The sequence below is a fragment of the Strigops habroptila genome, chromosome 3 (assembly GCF_004027225.2).
Source record: "Strigops habroptila isolate Jane chromosome 3, bStrHab1.2.pri, whole genome shotgun sequence".
Classification (NCBI taxonomy): Eukaryota; Metazoa; Chordata; class Aves; order Psittaciformes; family Psittacidae; genus Strigops; species Strigops habroptila.
This window is the reverse complement of record NC_044279.2, coordinates 14,959,348-14,976,723: the sequence shown is the minus strand read 5'-3', so window position 1 is coordinate 14,976,723 and position 17,376 is coordinate 14,959,348. Positions and strand designations below refer to the sequence as shown.

The 17,376-nt window shown below is 36.9% G+C and overlaps 1 protein-coding gene across 1 annotated transcript in view; it reads right to left on the bottom strand.

The window, feature by feature from the left end:
- Positions 1-6,169: 6,169 nt before the first annotated feature.
- Positions 6,170-17,376, bottom strand: part of PRKAR2B (protein kinase cAMP-dependent type II regulatory subunit beta) — an 84,504-nt gene continuing 73,297 nt past the window's right edge. The window contains exons 5-11 of the mRNA XM_030479812.2: positions 15,743-15,849; positions 13,063-13,216; positions 11,719-11,820; positions 11,051-11,125; positions 10,128-10,193; positions 9,828-9,966; positions 6,170-8,347 (exon numbers count right to left, since the gene is read on the bottom strand). Of these exons, the coding sequence (XP_030335672.1) occupies positions 8,214-8,347; positions 9,828-9,966; positions 10,128-10,193; positions 11,051-11,125; positions 11,719-11,820; positions 13,063-13,216; positions 15,743-15,849 (777 nt within the window). The 3' untranslated portion in view covers positions 6,170-8,213. The remainder of the gene's footprint in view (positions 8,348-9,827; positions 9,967-10,127; positions 10,194-11,050; positions 11,126-11,718; positions 11,821-13,062; positions 13,217-15,742; positions 15,850-17,376) is intronic.

Genomic DNA, 17,376 nt, shown 5'->3' with positions numbered 1-17,376 from the left:
CCCATGAAACGTGCTGTTAGTGGCCACTAGAGGGAAGGCTGGTTTTATTGTTTACACGGGTCTACTAGGTTAACGCAGTTGAAAAAAAATGAAATCAAACACACCAAAGTTGTGCTTAACATCAAAACACACTCGGTATGCAGGTGTCCTTGGCACATCAGCTTAGGATTTGGTTTTTCCAAGATGTAATAGTTTGCCTGTTAGTAAAGTCATTGCCATCTGTAGGCACTAGTTGAAGAGAAACATTACTTTCAAAAACATGCAGTAGCTTCTGCAGTGTGAATTGGAAATTATTACTTTTTATACGTGCATGTACAAGTTTAGCTGTAAAAAAGTAGAAAAACAAGGCCATGGAATTTAACTAAAAATCTTCTGTGCTTCATCACATAACAAACCAACCCCTTAGAGATCATTTTCCTAGTTAAAAAACATGAGAGTTATTTGAATAAATGCCTCCAGGAAAAATATGAAAATTGATCTTGAGATTCAACTATTAAGTGACTAGACAGTGTATTATAATGTCAGCCGTCTAACCCTACATCCCACAACCTCAGGTTTTGCCTATATTTAGAATTCAGGCTTTTCTAAATAACTGATATATCTTTATATAGGAAAGCTTTCATGGTGTCCTCTAAAATACATTTTTTAATAAATTGAAAACTGGTAAACCAGGAATTGTCTTTTTACACCACTCCGCAATAAATTTAACTTTGAAGTTGTGTTCCTTCCTCCCTTTCTCTTTTGATCTCCCTTATACATCTGAACAGCCTTTAGGCTCTTTGGAGAAAGACCCAAGCTTCTTGGGTTTTTAATGAATTTTGATGCAGACCCTGCATTTCCAGATCAAGACTTGGCAGAAGACCTGTGTTACACAGATGTCTCCATTCTGCAAATAGGCTACTCCGCTTGTACTAGAGCCACTTGAAAGGTAAAACTCACAGTTTGCTCTTCTGAAAGCTCTGTCTGCTGCACTGTGGAAGGTGGAGAGTACAGAGGCCAAATCAAGCAGCTACAGAAGACATGAAATCCTGTCCCAAGCACCCTCAGATTCTTCAGAAAAAGACTGCTGGCCTGGAGGTTCATAACTTGTTATGGAGCATGTTTCCACCCCACTGTGGACTTTTTCTACCCAAAACAAAGAGTATTTTTCTCAAACTAAATGTTAAATCTATTTGCTATGCAGGTTCACAGTTCTCTACAAAAACGTATGTGTGAGTGCTGGGTGTGAAGCCAAGTCCTCTTGAGATCCATTGGCCCAGATTCCAGACACAGATCTCGACAAGTAAATAGCACTGCTGAATTAAGAGCCTCAGTATCACACTTACCATCTGTGACATATCCAGAAAGCACAAAAATATGAATCTTACCTACGACTGAGATTAAAATCTTGTAAAAATGAGTGTCTGAATTGGTTTCAGACAGACATGTAATAGCTTTATTTTCAAATTACCTTTTCTCCTTTGCATGCATTCACTTTGCTGAGTGAATTCATATTCACTCAGTGAGGATGTAAAAGAAAATGAGTAAAAGGACAGGTAGTCCATGGCAGTAGATGGCAGCAGGACACATAAAACTGTAGCAAAGCTTACTTACTCAGTCCCTTGGTTGAAGCCAAATATGCATCTTCTAAATTTCAGAATTAAGATTATGTCAATGCCATACTTCTTGCTTTGCATGCCTAGTCTCTAATTAAATCATTACTCCCCCTCCACACACCCTACCTCACCTTACTCCATGCCCAAAATGAATGGGTGCTCAGAGAATGAATCAATACTGTGTAACACAGACATTGTCAGTAGCTTTGCTGATTCAGTTGCTTCTGCTGTTGTAAGAGAGGTAGAAAACACAGTGGAGGATTGGGAAGCATTAATTGTGAGTTCTTGTCACATTACAGATGGCTGCCAAGAAGCAAAAAACAAGCAGGAGAGACCACACAAATGGAAAATAAAGATACAAATAAATTTGCACCCTAGCTATTTACCTCTTTAAATTGCCAACCACGAAGTTAAGAAACTACAAGGTAGATTTAAAAAATGTGTAATATTACCAAGTCATAATAGGAAAATATATATTATATACTGGGTTTGTGCCTATCTCTACTTTTCATCTCTCCTGTCCAAAGCCAGTGGCCTGTCCTGATGACACAGATGCTACTGCTGACTCTGAAATACAGCTATCATTATTTTAATTCTGCTACAGGAGCTTTCACATCCACATGTAGACATCCACCTTTAGTAATTAACTACATACTTGCCAGGCATTGCAGCAACCCTGCTCACCAGAGCTTCCACTTCCACCCAGTGCAGCAGCCTCTGTTCTGCAGCCATTCTGCCAGACCCCCTCACGTCAGATTTCCCCTTTCATTACTTCCATATCTCCTGAGCTATTAGTACTCAATTTCCTCTTCTCACAGCCTTTTGTGGCTAGGTGCAGTGGTGGTTGGCTCTCCACCTTCCTAATAAGAACCCTAGGCATGCCTACCCCACATTTCACCTCTTTTATTCTCTTCACAGGGGATGCTGGTGGGAATATGGAGCAGAGGAACAGAGGACTGTTGCTCCCAGGAAAGATATTTTTTTTCTTGAGCACTAGAAAGGAAACTTCACTTGTCTCATGCAGTGGTTCAAGTCAGGGGGAAACAGAACAAATAACATGCCAGGTATGTATTTTGGTTTTTTTTCTTCCAAGACAGGTGAGGAATTAACAAGAACTTAATTTCATGTCATTATGGCAAAGATTCCAGTTTTAGTTAAACTTCTATCACCTACAAAGATACAGCAAGACAATGAATGACAGATGTATCAAGGAAAAAGAAAGACCTGACATATCAAGAAACAGAAGAGTGATAAGAAAACCCTACATCCCAGCTCAAAACTTGCAGAAAAACAAGTCAAGAGGAGACTACAGATATCTGTAGGTTCCCCCTACGCTGGTTGGTAAATTAAAATGCCAGGGAACATTCCTGGGCTATGGAATACAATCATGTGTCGTGTAAATTCTAATTTTTATTTTTTCTTTAGAATAGCCCTGGCATGGATTTTGTGTGGGCCAATGGGAAATAATTTGCAGATGCAGTTTGGGAGCTACCATGGGCCAAGGACTATTCTCAGTGGCATATAGCCACCCCATATGAAAAGCTGGAAAAAAGCTTATAAGATACTTCTAAATGAGCCCACACAAATACTGGAAAACAGTATGAATGTTGGTCATTCAATACCTAGTACTAGCAAATAGTCTCAGGCACATAAAATTCCCTATGATGGGTGTAACCATACAGATGCAGCCAAAAACTAATGGTACAGTGAAGCTAAGATTGATTAAGACAGTCGCACCACCTGACTCCACAAGGACAAAGACACGCCGTGGTGGTAAGTTGGATAGCTTTTTCCAAATAAGACATTTATCGGAACTGAGCTTCCAGCATCTTCAGAGACGTAGGGAGCAAGCCCAGAGGCCCACACAGCTGCCAGGGAATTACTCTTCCAGAGATACCTGCACAGAGCATTACTCTTTCCCAAAACTTCATAGCTGCTCATCTGAAATAATTCAATGCCTTCAAAAAAGAAAGAACAAAGTATTCATACCATGATGCTATTTTTAGGCCATCCTAATTTAATTTACCTCAATAAGAAAAGGTTGAGTCAGCAGATACTGTCACAATGGCCTAGCATAACTTAAGTGTCAGAGTTTTTCACGTGGTTTTAACTGGTCACAGGTTCTTTTATATAATAGTTTCTGTCTCTTCCCTGTTCCCCCATACATACAGATACCTCTACCAGTTCTAAGGGAGAAACACAACCCTACACATGGTATTCACACAGCCATGGCAATGCCATTTCTGCACTCCAGCTCATCTTGATCTGCCACTGTAGAAGGGACAGGGATAGGACAAGGTGATGAGGAAGAGAGAGTTGCTGCCCAGTCAAACAGACCACTGAGTTCCAGCATGGACCCAGCCAGTCACTCCACTTGCCTTATACCCGCCTACTGCCACTGGCTGTTCACCTGGCTGTCAGAATAAAGATAATTTAGAGGGAAAGAAAGGAAGAGACAATGTTAAAACGTATTTTTCTTTGGGCTTTTCATATCCTACAAAGATTATTTGGCTTCCCTTCCGTCCATGAAGTGAGAGTGTCCAGCCTGTTAAGCATCTTTCTGAGCCAAAAGGTAGATTAAGAACTTGGAAACAGCCTTGATATGTATCTGAAGGAAATACAACTCTCAGAATGATTTGAAAATTATTCTAAATTCTGTAAGACAGTCAACAGCACAGATCTGTACATACTCAGCATACAAAGAAGCAATTCCTCCCAGAGAAAACTGCACTAATACCTATTTCAGAACTACAGACGCAGGAAAGTATCTTAGAAACTCAAAAAAAAAAAACCCAAAACACAACACCTATAACCGTCACATGTATGAATGGATAAAAAGAGCTTTGATATAACATAAAAACTTTAACAAGAGCATGGTAGAATGTCCACGCTTTGTCAAGCTGACTTTGAGCAAAGTCACTTTTCACTTTGTTCAGCAAAAGCTATCAGATGTTGTAAGTGTCTGAAAAAAGACTAGGAGTTTAATGTGCCAGGTCTGTGAAGGATGACCAGCAGATACTGATTTTATACATCTGGGAACTATTGATACTGAAAAAGAATTGAAAAACCTTTTCTTGGTATTGAAAACCAAAATGCTTATCATTGAAAGTGTGTCATAAACTACAAAATTACACAAATTGCGACGTCACTATCCCAGAGTCACCTTACAGAAAGCTCAAAGCACCCAACATTGCAAACAAAACAAAATAAAACCACTGAAACCAAACCACAACCAAACCCGCCATTCCAGAATAGTCTTTACTGAATACAAAAGACAACACAAGGAAAGAAGATGGAGTGACAGTGGTTTAGGTTGTAGATAGTTTCACAATGCTTTTCACAGATTTGCCCCAAGAGTTCCACCATCAGTCACTTCTGGACCTCAAACAGGAGATCCAAAGGGAATGATTTCAGAAGTGTTTATTCCAGATGAACTTGAACAAAATCTCATAAAGCATAAACAAATGGCATTTAAAAAGTGAGGGCATCAGCACTAATTCCAAGGAGACTTGTTTTCCTCAGGGTTTGAGTCTTGTCATTGACTGAGGACTGTAGTTAAATTTTATTTCTCACGGTTAAAGCATTTGTAAACACATTTGCTGCTATGTGGATTCTCTTTAGCTTAGTAACATGAGCCCATGAATACCTTTCTCATACAGGATTTCTCTTAGGCTTTTCTCTCTTCACCCAGCGGGGCATATTTTCAACATTGGAGCATCTGGGTTTTTTCCTCTTTAGAACTTAGCCAACTATTAAATTCATTTAAATAATATGGAGAATTACACATCACTAGTGAGGTTGGGGAGAGAGAAAAGAAACAAACATGTATGTGCCAAGGAACTGCCAAAGCCCCGGTCCTCTAGTGAGCTGACTACAAAGAAAGATGATAAAAATCTTTAATAACAGAAGCAACAGTTAATCTAAGTATGGACGCAGATAGTCTTATAAGGTAAACATGATATGGTATTGTTTAAAATTATTAGATCTACCTACTTTTTTTGAAAGGTCATTAAAAATCAGTGACTTGGTATGATTTCCTTCTTAAGATGAACACTCGCCACATTTATGACATGAAGCCTGGCATGTTTGAAGTGTACATATGAATACATGCAGGAGAAATCCCATGTGCTGACTGATGGAGGATATAATGATTTGGATGAAACTTACAAAGCAACAGTTTATTTCTGTTGGTTAAACTGCCCCAAATTCACCAACAAAGAAAATTACAGAAAACATCCAGTCCCCAAAAACAACACAATAAAACTGCTGCAACATGAAGTTGTACTTTGGGACTCAGAAAATCCAAAGTCTGTGATTATCTTAAATTCGTCACTCCAAAGCTTTTCCCCAGATACAAACTCCAAGCAAATCATCAAATACAAAGTAGCTATGGTGATCACCACACCACCATGTCTATTCTGAGCAGACAGAGCATTCGCATAACATCTATTTATGAAAATCAACATGAAAAAGTTCCTGTTAAGAATTATGAATGTTTTAAGAAATTAATATAAATAGGTCACTTGTAACTTTATGATAATGGAATTAGAACACAACAATATCAATAAACAGATTTTTTTTATATAAAAGTGTTGTTTATTGTAAGGAAACTTTAAATATAACCAACAATATTGAAAATATGATGACTGGCATTTATGGCCTTGATTGTAGTTTACTGCCATACAAGTAATTTCTAGCATTTTTCTTAATCACATCAAGCTAGTGCAAAATATAGGTAGCTTTTAGAGATTAAGCATACAGAATGACAAAAGTGTAGATTTTGGTTACCTGATATTTCCTTCTAGTATAACAGGCTTCTCTTTTTTCCATAAATCAAAAGTACAAAGGCAATTTATTATATGTGCAATTATTCATACCAGGTTTCTAGGTAAAAAAAAAAAAAATTACATTTGCAAATTTTGCTCAAATGGCATTTTTTAGGAATCTGACTTATAATTTATACCATACTGTATGATATAAATTATATATTGTTATTATATAATCATAATTTCATATAGAGGTATGATTATATAAATTGTCAGAACGTATCACTAACTATAGGATAATAATTACATCGACATACACAAATATATGGCATTAGAAAAGTCATTATCTAAGAAGGAAAGATGTTAATAATTCAGGTGTTTGAAACAGGGCAGAAGCAGCCTTCCTACAATTCTTGTAGTATCATTTTGGCAGAACTACTGCCAGTCGCCATTATGTGCACTAGCTTTCCATGGACATCAACAGACAGGTCAGTAAGCAGTATTAAAATTGGACTGTGCCTGAAATTTCCAGTCACAGACCCTTGTAAGCAATGAGCCCTGTGCTCATAATTAGGATTATATTCTCTCTCCTCAGTCTCAGAAGGTATCCCATGCTATTATGGCTAAAAAGATATTTTATGATGACCTACAGGTTTCTGAAAACAGGACATATTAGCTTTAACAATGACATATTTTACAGACTTGTGCAAAGCTTTTGAAGTATTGATCTTTCAAATAAAAAATATTTTTGTACTTCCCGATGAGGATTTTTCAAGGACAAGCTTAGTTTAGCATGGCTTTAGATATCAATCACTTCAGTAATTGAATCTGGTCTTTGATAGCTAAGATTAGACTGCAAGAAGAGAGACATATAGAGATCATTTCATTTGAAATAGGTAAAAGATTTAACAGATAAAAAAAGGTGAGATCTAAAAAAATCTGGAGAACAAGCATAGATAGAGAAGACAAAGTGCATAAATATAAAACAAGGGAGAAGAAAAACAGCATAGGGTTATATATGATTGGGTAGAACATGATAACAACCTATGCCTTTGCTTTTAAAGCATGAAGGTTAGTTTGTCAGCTGTCCTCACTCATGTACAGAATACATGTAACTAATAAAAAAATGCAGTTTATTGCAAAAATATACAAGTCCTCTAAATTGCATAAGATATTACAATGTCGTGCTGAAACATGACATATTAAACAAAGAGGACTTTAAAACAAATTACAAAATGTTAAAAATCAGATTTGGGTCATGAGCGTTACACAGAATGCATTGTCATGCTTTATCTTACGATTAGTCTTGTGATTCACTACGTCTGTGATAAATGCAACATAAAATCATGACAACTGTAATAGTCAGAAAGTAATATCTACTGTATATCTTCTGTATTAATACATATAAACACTTTGTGTGCACTAATACTTTCAACATATCACATTCAAACTAACAGTCTTTCCAGAAAAGTTGTAACCTTTTTGAAGAACAGAAGATGGTTTAACAAGTTCATTGCATGTGGGGTTTGTTGTTTTTTTTTTTTGAAACCTACTCTAAGGAAATGCTGTGTTAAAGGACTTGATTTTCAAAGGTGCTGGGTTACAACAGGTCCTCTTGATGTCAGATGGAACCATCGATGTCAAGCACTTTTAAGAATCAAGTCCATGATTTATTAAATTCCTATTCTGTTTACTAGTATTTCCACTGTAAGAAGTCAAAAAAATACCCCCAAACCCATTCTTAAAATCACAGAAAATGCTTGGCATCTATAGGAAGAAAGACAATTTCTCAGTGGACTAACCACTACTGTGCTATATTCTCATAACAGATCTTGCTGCTCCAATGTTTAGTTCATGCACTGGTATCGGCAATGTCCATGTTTGTTCCAAACAGAGCAACTAGCTGCTCTTCGTAGTTTGCAATGTTTCTTTTCAGAATTTCCATACAAGGTCCCAAAAGCCTTTCAAATGCCTGCACATCCATAACTAATATAGAAGGGGAGAGAAAGAGAAAAAAAAATACAACGTGCTTGTCAGTTGCAGATGCTAATCTTGGTGTTTATGACATTCCAATATAAGATTTTAAATGAAAGACGGATACTACTGAGGTATATACTTTGTTTGCACAGAAGAGAACCACTTACCGTAGCAAAACCAAGATCAACCAACGCATTGCTGCCTTGAAACTTCATAAATAAACGTAGAAGTTGCTGTGTTTCTCATTTTGAAAATATTAATATATTAAGATTCATGTCACCCAAGAGCTGCTGAAGAAGTCTAGAGGGGCCTGGATCCCTCCCAAGAATACAGTTTTAAGACCCTTGAGATTTACAAAAAATACATCTTTTGCTGATGTTGTTGGCTGTATTTGGGGGCTAACTTGGCATATTTCCTTGCTATTTTTACTTGCTTCCACCCACAGTGGAAATTGTAATGGATACTGATTTCCCAGCAAACATACAAAAAGTTGGAGACAGTAATTTATATGTAATGTCAGTGCGTAGCTGACCAGAACATTTTTTTACCCGACCACATACTGTTATCCATTATAGCTCTAGGGAACCAATAGGCCAGGGAGGAAACATCATACATGAACCAGCTTCCAACATGGTGGCCTGTAGTCTTTTGGCTCCTGAAAAAAGTTCAAGATCTCTGCTATTTGGGAAGTGCCAGAGATCTTTGTGACTCACCCATACTGAGTAATGACACCCTTTCCCACCACTGCCTCTTAGTCTTCCCTCTCTATCCTCTTTGATCTTTATTGCCTGATCACCTCTGTGTGTTTGGAGATAAGGATTTAAAAAAATAATGCCTCTATAAGTGAGAAACTTCTGGTTAGTGGCTTGGTAAAGTCATTCAAGAATGCCAAATCTGTCTTTGCAGTTGACAGTTTTCCCATAATTAGATACAAATATTTAGGAGGTAAACATCAGACCATAAAAAGCAATGGATGCAAAGGGTTATCTATGAGCATATCTATCTTTAGTCATTGCCTCCCCTATGCCTGAGACTACAATGTGATTAAATTAACAACTTATGAAGACAAAGAATTTGCTAAAGCTTAAGTCATGGTAATAAAATGGGACAGGATTTTTACCACAGTTATTTCTTGGATGAGAGTCAGTCTACTGAGAAAAGAAATAATTTACCTTTCTGCAGGGTATTAGACATTTATCTGATAACTATAAATGGTTTGCAGCAATACTCTCTGTACTGTCCAGAAACAATTTTTACTTCCATGCAATCAGAAAAATGTTGGAGAATTTGTGTTTAATACCAGTTATCAATTACGAGTAATTTTTGCAGATTACGTAAATAGAAATGCACAGTAATAGATGATAAACAGTCTTATTTGGGTAAAGGTAATTAAATCTTATATTCTGGAGAAAGACAGAGTTCACAATAAAAACAACCAGGTAGATTATGTATCATTTCATATTAGATATAAAATGTTATTGATCAATACCTAAACATTTGACAGTGCCAAGAGCAAATGCAGAGGCGGCTCGTGGTTTGTTAGTTACAAGAGCAAGTTCTCCAAAATACTGTCCTCTTGAGCATCGAGCTATTTCAACTGCTCCATTCTCTTCCACATCCTGTTTATCCTGAAATATCAGGTAAGAAAAGAGAAAGGAAGATAGAGAATGAGACACAGATTTGTTGAACTCAGGGCTGCATAAGAAAAATTAGTACCAATGGTAGCATTACTGCTTAACACTTGGTATACCTCAAGATTTAAGAAATTTTGTGGTTTAGGAATGTTTACCTTCCTCGACATTATAATCCTTACTTCTCCAGATTCCACAATGAAGAAGGAATCAGCCAAGTCACCCTGTAGAAGAGAAAAAATATAACTGAGTAAAGGAAATGTGAAATTTCTTTTTTAGTTTTATGCTAACATTAAAATATTTGCAGCCAGTGCCCTGAAGCTCATCTTTTTGATACCTGTTGCAAAAGAAAGAACTTTTAATGCGAAAGTCACACTCTAGGCACATAACAATCTACACAGAATTGACAGCAAGGCCTTTTCTTGCAAAGACATAGCTGATTGTGTCTTATAGGAAAAAAAAAAAATGGAGAAAAACAATGTTATGGAAGATTTGTGGATCCTCACTCTTGTTTCTTCACCTTTGTATTCCTCCCAAATTATTTCCCTTCCAGAGTTTCCAGTATCATAATCCTCCAAGGCTATCTGATACCCAATAATTATTTTTGGGCAAGACAATCTGAGTTGCCTACCCAAAAGAGTTCACTTCTGCATTCTTCTTCAAAAGATTATCACACCTTAAGAACAGAACGAGGTAAGTCTTCAGTGCTCCTACTGGGGACATGGTTTAGTGGTGGACTTGGCAGTCCTGGGTTAACAGCTGGACTCAATGATCTCAAGAGGTCTTTTCCAACCTAAACAATTCTATGGTTCTACTGGAAGCAATCATTCTTCTATATAGTTTGAATTTCTAAGTATACTAAAAATGTTGACTCCTTTATTCATACCAACAAAGGGATGTTTTTCAAAGTACCATAAGTGAAAAATTAGCTTCTGAAGCCAAATAATCCTCTCTTAGAGACAAGATTTTTTTGGTTTTGTTTTGGCTGAAAAAATAAAACATAGTTTAAAAGTATGTATTGTCTATAGATAAAATGTTAATTGTTACCTATTGGAATAGAAAAACTGAAATTAAACTGTACCTGAGCAATGATTTGTTCTCCATCTTTGTACACTTTGGTGCCAATCACATCAACCACTTTTAAACGCTCAGATACCTTCATTTAAAAACAGAAAATGTAAGAAATATGTGGTTAACATTACAATATTATATTTAGAAAGCCCTTTCTTTTCATGAATCTTCCCACAGAATAATGTATCTTTATTTTCCTGGCTCAATAATCATTAAAAAAAGGAAGAACTGCTAAACAGTGTTACAGAAGGTATATTATAGTCTTAACAGCTAGATGTTTTGATAGAGCTTCAATTTTTGTAAGAATTCTATATATCCCAAGTCTTCAAAAATTATTTCCAGAAAAGCATGCAGGTAAAAATACAGCTGTTAAATTAAAATATTTTGTAATTCCTTAAGTCATTGTTTAATTTTACTGGCTAATATCTAGTCAAATTAAGCTTAAGAAAAAGAAGGTAAAGGTAAAAAATAAAATATATATTTTTTAAAATACAATATTAACAATAGTTCTTTATCCTGAAAAATGAGAAACATCAGAAATATGGTATCTCTCCAACACAAATGTATTCAAAATTTTATTGTGGAGAAAAACTGAATTCCAAATTCAAACTTTGCAAAAGCAGAACCTTATCAGGTACGTCTGATACAACCATTAAAATAACACAACAGAAATCTTACTTCTAAAGATTTAAGAAATGGCAATGACTGAATAAAATTTTCATACATTCTTCTCTTTTTGGCATTATTTTTTACAATGATTCTTCGGAACGTTACCCTGTCCTGTAAACATAAAGAGGAAAGGAGAGTTTTTATTAACAGAAAATACATGCATGGTAGAAAATACTTTAGAAACGGCTGAATATGTTCAAATTACCCAATTTTAGTCAGTGTAGCCATCAAACTAGCTGGCTAATCTCCCCATACAGTCAGTTGAGAAAGATTCCTCTAGAGGTCAATCAAGAGCTCCTAAAGTTAAACTCCTGATCTGATTCACATTGAGAAAAGCTCTGCCCTTTGGCAGAGAATACATACAGAGTTTACATACAGAGGGTACAGAGTTTACCTTAAAACAGTTCGAGTGGGTAATTTAAGACATTTAAGAAAGCCTCAATATTTAAATATTTAATTTACAAAGCTTATTCGTTATCCTGACGTCCCACACATATTGATATGTACTCCGAGAGGTTTTTATATTGTTATACAAACAAACCCAAAATATACTGGGTCTTAGGTCACAGTCCACTTTCTGCTATTTCAGCAGAACAAGACTCATTGCTGCCCTAAGCAGCCAACTGGACATTCCTTAGTATTTGGCAATCCCAGTGAAGCAGACAGATGGAAAAACTAGATGTATGCTGTTTTCTGTTCTTAATTTCACAAGACTGTGTCCTTGTCACAGAAAGGGGTGAAATGGTTGCAAACCTTCACTGCTACAGGTGGGAGTTGCTGGCCAATAGAACCCAACACAGTTTAAAGCATTTCTTAGTGTCCTAAACTCTGCCATGATCCCAAAAGTCATGTGGATTGAAGTGGTGAAAAACACATGCTTTGCTTCAACAGAAAAATGTTATATTGGGATCCATCATTACATTGATGTGTACATCTTGAAGAAGATGGCTACCCTAGTTTCACTCTTTTGGTAAATTCTGTTACTGTTGTCAAAGATCCAGACAGTATAATACTGATAAATAACCTCGTATTTGAATTGTACTCTGGAACCAAAGGCATTTCCCATCAAGATGTGGAAAAACATTTTATATATTTGTCTAGGCAATTTTCAAGTGGTTTGCAATTTGGGAAATCATCATTAAAATAGAATAACACAAAATAATTTATTTTTTTTTAAACTCTGTTTTCTTAAGCTTCAGGTTTGCTTCTGCCGATTCTGGAAAAAGACAGTATTGTGTTGGGAGTTCTCAGAATTTTCAAAATTAAACTTTCTGAAACAGTAATTTTTTTCTATGCTGATACAGAAGACCAGTGCAATTTACAGAAAACGTTTTAAACAAGTATTTCACTTACCAAACCCCAGATGGCACCAGGAGAGGTAGCTATAATTGTAGCTGCTCTGGGTGTATTGTACATTAAGGCCAACTCACCAAAACTTCCTCGGTTATCATAGGTTCCAATACACCTCCCAACACCATCGCATTTTACATAAATATCATATGTACCTCTGTTAATAAAATATACAAATACAGTGAGTAGAATTCAGTCTGGTCTTTGCTAAGCAGCCTCTCACTATGTTTTTTTTATACCATGAATTCCAAAGATAAAGTGTTTGAAATACACATTCACTTGTTTAAATGATATTAAACACTTTGCAGAGACATGTCAATCACTTCCATAAATAATAAAAGGAGTTACTTTTTAAAGGGCAGGACAGGGTTATTAGTTTTTACATTAACTCAGTTTAAAGATAGACTGAATGTACAGTGATCTGTTGATCACTGGAACTTACTAAAAATTAAGATCTAACTTAGTATCTGTTTCTTAATTTAAATTTAAACACACTAAATACAAATGTAACAAGTCTTCACAAAAATTGCTATGGTATGGTCACTGAAATAATAATACAAGTTTTTTGAGATTTAAAATACTTTGAAGTAGTAATTTATAATGTAACAAATAGAGGAGATGCAGGAAATGGAATGGATATAGAATAATAGAATAGAATCATAGAATAGTAACGGTTGGAAAGGACCTTAAGATCATCTAGTTCCAACCCCCCTGCCATGGGCAGGGACACCTTGCACTAAACCATGTGGCCCAAGGCTCTGTCCAACCTGGCCTTGAACACCGCCAGGGATGGAGCATCCACAACCTCCCTGGGCAACCCATTCCAGTGCTTCACCACCCTCACTGTAAAGAACTTCTTCCTTGTATCTAATCTAAACTTCCCCTGTTTAAGTTTGAACCCATTACCCCTTGTCCTACCACTCCAGTCCCTAAGGAAGAGTCCCTCCCCAGCATCCTTATAGATCCCCTTCAGATACTGGAAGGCTGCTATGAGGTCTCCAGCAGCCTTCTCTTCTCCAGGCTGAACAGCCCCAACTCTCTCAGCCTGTCTTCATACAAGAGGTGCTCCAGCCCTCTTATTATCCTCATGGCCCTCCTCTGGACTCGCTCCAAGAGCTCCATGTCCTTTTTATGTTGAGGACACCAGAACTGTACACAATACTCCAAGTGAGGTCTCACAAGAGCAGAGTAGAGGGGCAGGATCACCTCCTTTGACCTGCTGGTCACGCTTCTTTTGATGCAACCCAGGATACGGTTGGCTTTCTGGGCTGCAAGCACACACTGCCGGCTCATGTTAAGCTTCTCGTCAACCAACACCCCCAAGTCCTTCTCTGCAGGGCTGCTCTGAATCTCTTCTCTGCCTGGGATTGCCCCGACCCAGGTGTAGAAGAGATGACAAACTATAACCTCATGAAGCTGAAAGCCACTGACTCTTAAGCAAAGAATCCTGACACACTTCTATGATCTTCTGATTGAGTATTTCAGTGGGAAGGGATCTATGATGATCATCTAGTCCAAATGCCTGACCTCTTCAGGGTTGAACAAAAGTTAAAGCATGTTATTAAGGGCACTGTCCAAATGTGTCTTAAACACTGACAGGCTTAGGGCATTGACCACCTCTCTAGGAAGCCTGTTCCTGTGTTTGGCCACACTTTCAGTAAAGAAATCTTCCTGATGTCCAAACTGAACCTCCCTTTGTGCAGCTTTGAACCATTCCCATACATCCTATCACTGGATACCAGGGAGAAGAGCTCAGGACCTCCCTCTCCACCTCATCAAGAAGCTGTAGAGAGCATTGAGGTCACCCCTCAGCTTCCCTTTCTCTAAACTAAAGAAAGTCAAAGTCCTCAGCTGCTCCTCATAGGACATGCCTTCCAGCCCTTTCAACAGCTTTGTTGCCCTCCTTTGGACACGTATGAGTAACTTAACATCCTTCTCAAACTGTGAAGCCCAGAACTGCACAGAGTATTCAAGGCGAAGCTGCACCGATGCTCAATACAGTGGGATAATCACCTCTTTTGACCAGCTGGCTATTCTGATCTACACTGACCAAAAACTTTTGCATTTCTTTAGCGTTCTAGCATAATATTCCTTTCAAACCCTCTCGGAAATCACTGTGCTAGCCTAAAAGTAAAGGTAGAAATAAGAAAAAGTGTTTTGGGACAGCCTGGCTGGAGCCTGTGCCAACAGACTAGTGAAGGATTCCAAAGTAAACACTCTTCCTAACTCACTGGATTCAGCAGTAACCAATAGCTAGGATTTTACTTAGTTACCTGCTTTTTCTGATACAGATTTCCAAATGAAGTGTAATGACTTAGCTACTGGAGGTCTAATAACATTCATGTAAACAATAAAGTTTGGATATAGTTTTGAAATGCAGTAAGATTTCAAACACTGAGCTGTAAAACTTTTACCATTGTGTTTTACATTAGATCTCTTTCCATGTAAATAAAACAAAACCAGCCTTTGGGAAAAGGACAGGGACATATTTTCATATGAAAATTCTGCCTCCTTTCAAAAACTGCTCTCTGTAGCTTAGAGAGCTGTACTGGTTCATGTGTGTGCTTTTCTTTTTTCCCATGCAAACATATGTAAGAGTCAAATACAAGTACATAGAGAAACAGATTTTTCTCAGTGGACGTTTGCATAATACTTTGTGCTATAATAAGACACAGCGATTCACCTGTCGATGACGTAGAAGTTGTCACCATCATCCCCTTGATCAATGACATGTTCCCCTCCTTCAACCAGCTTTTCAAACATCGCATCTAACACCTGAGACATCTGTTCCTGTTTAAAAGAACACAGGCAAAGATAAGAAATTATCATCTGCTTTTAAAATTTTACTCTTCAAATTAACTAATTGACCAGCCTCCCAATATGCAGATAAAAAATGTTCACACATGGAAAACATTCATGCTACAGAAATGCGTGGATCAATTGGCAAGACAGTTTTATTTGGTATTCAGTGTTAGCTTTTTCCTCTTCCAGACCCCAGCTTCCCTTCCTGTCCCTGCCAATGATAACATAGGTCTTGTCTGCAATATAATTAGTTCATGAGCATCCAAGGACAGAATCTCACCCTTCACAATTGTGTAACATATACAGTTAAAAGAAAAAGCTATATCCCCTATTGCAAGCAACACACTTACCTGTTCTTGTCTTTAGAACTATTGAACAGAATTTAAATTTTTAAAATTATTGTAAAATATTTTGAAAATCTAAATTATACAATGCCTGCACAATGGTGGGATAAATGTAACCATAAAGGTCTGCAGTGCTTTGATTGAGTAAGTAAATGCTGGACTCATAGGGAAGTAGGATTTTATGCACATGGCTTTAAATTACTTTGTTAATTTGAATGGAATACAAATAGTTAGAGAAAAATGTTAATGGACCAACAAAATGTCATCATCCGAATTATGACTGTCTAATAAAAAAACCAAATCACTATTTACATAATTTGTCTTGTTTGGTGTAAATCTGCTAAAACTTAACTATTCACATCTAAAAACTCAAACACAGCTCATTGCAGATTATATGAATTATTAGGGTTATATGAATCCTAAAAGGATAACTTAATAATTTAAATTTTATATTCAGTTTATTCAGCAATATGCCTAAAATTCTGACAATAAACACAAAACTATCCTCTACTTTTTAGAGGTTTCTAAGTATGTATGAAAAAGCAAGTTCTAGTGAAAGACATTGTAAAGAAAAGCCTGTGATTTAGATCTCCATTTTACAATGGTTCTAGCATTTCCAGCCACTGAAAGCTGGATGGCATCTGACTTTTCAAAGACCACCAGCCTAAGCCAGTCCTCTAGAGTCCTTCTGCAGCCCTTGGACAGAGATAACCATACTAGATAGCTCAGAATCATTCTCTAGAGATTCCACTTTCTTTCCTCCGATGATAGAGAAACCTACTGTAACTCACAGTTAGACACTTAATTTTTAGACAGATAAACTTAGGCTTAATTAATTCCACCCTTATTCTGTTGAATTTCTTTAATTACTCAAAGCTTTTCAGACTATCAGCAGTACCATGTTATCCAATCCTTTTTTAAAAATGGAAGCTAAATACAATTTTACTTCACAGAGTTCGTTGTGTGGGGGCATGAAGAACAACTGAATGCCAGCATCCATCCTCAGTATCATGGTAAAATACAGTAAGATATCACGCAGCCTACCCAGACCAGCAAGGAATCATTTAACTATGCCTCTATTTAGTATCTTTTTTAGTATAGAAAGGTTATGTGTTTGCAAAAAGAAGAATCATTTTACTACCAGTGAATGGGTTATATTCTATTTCAGAGA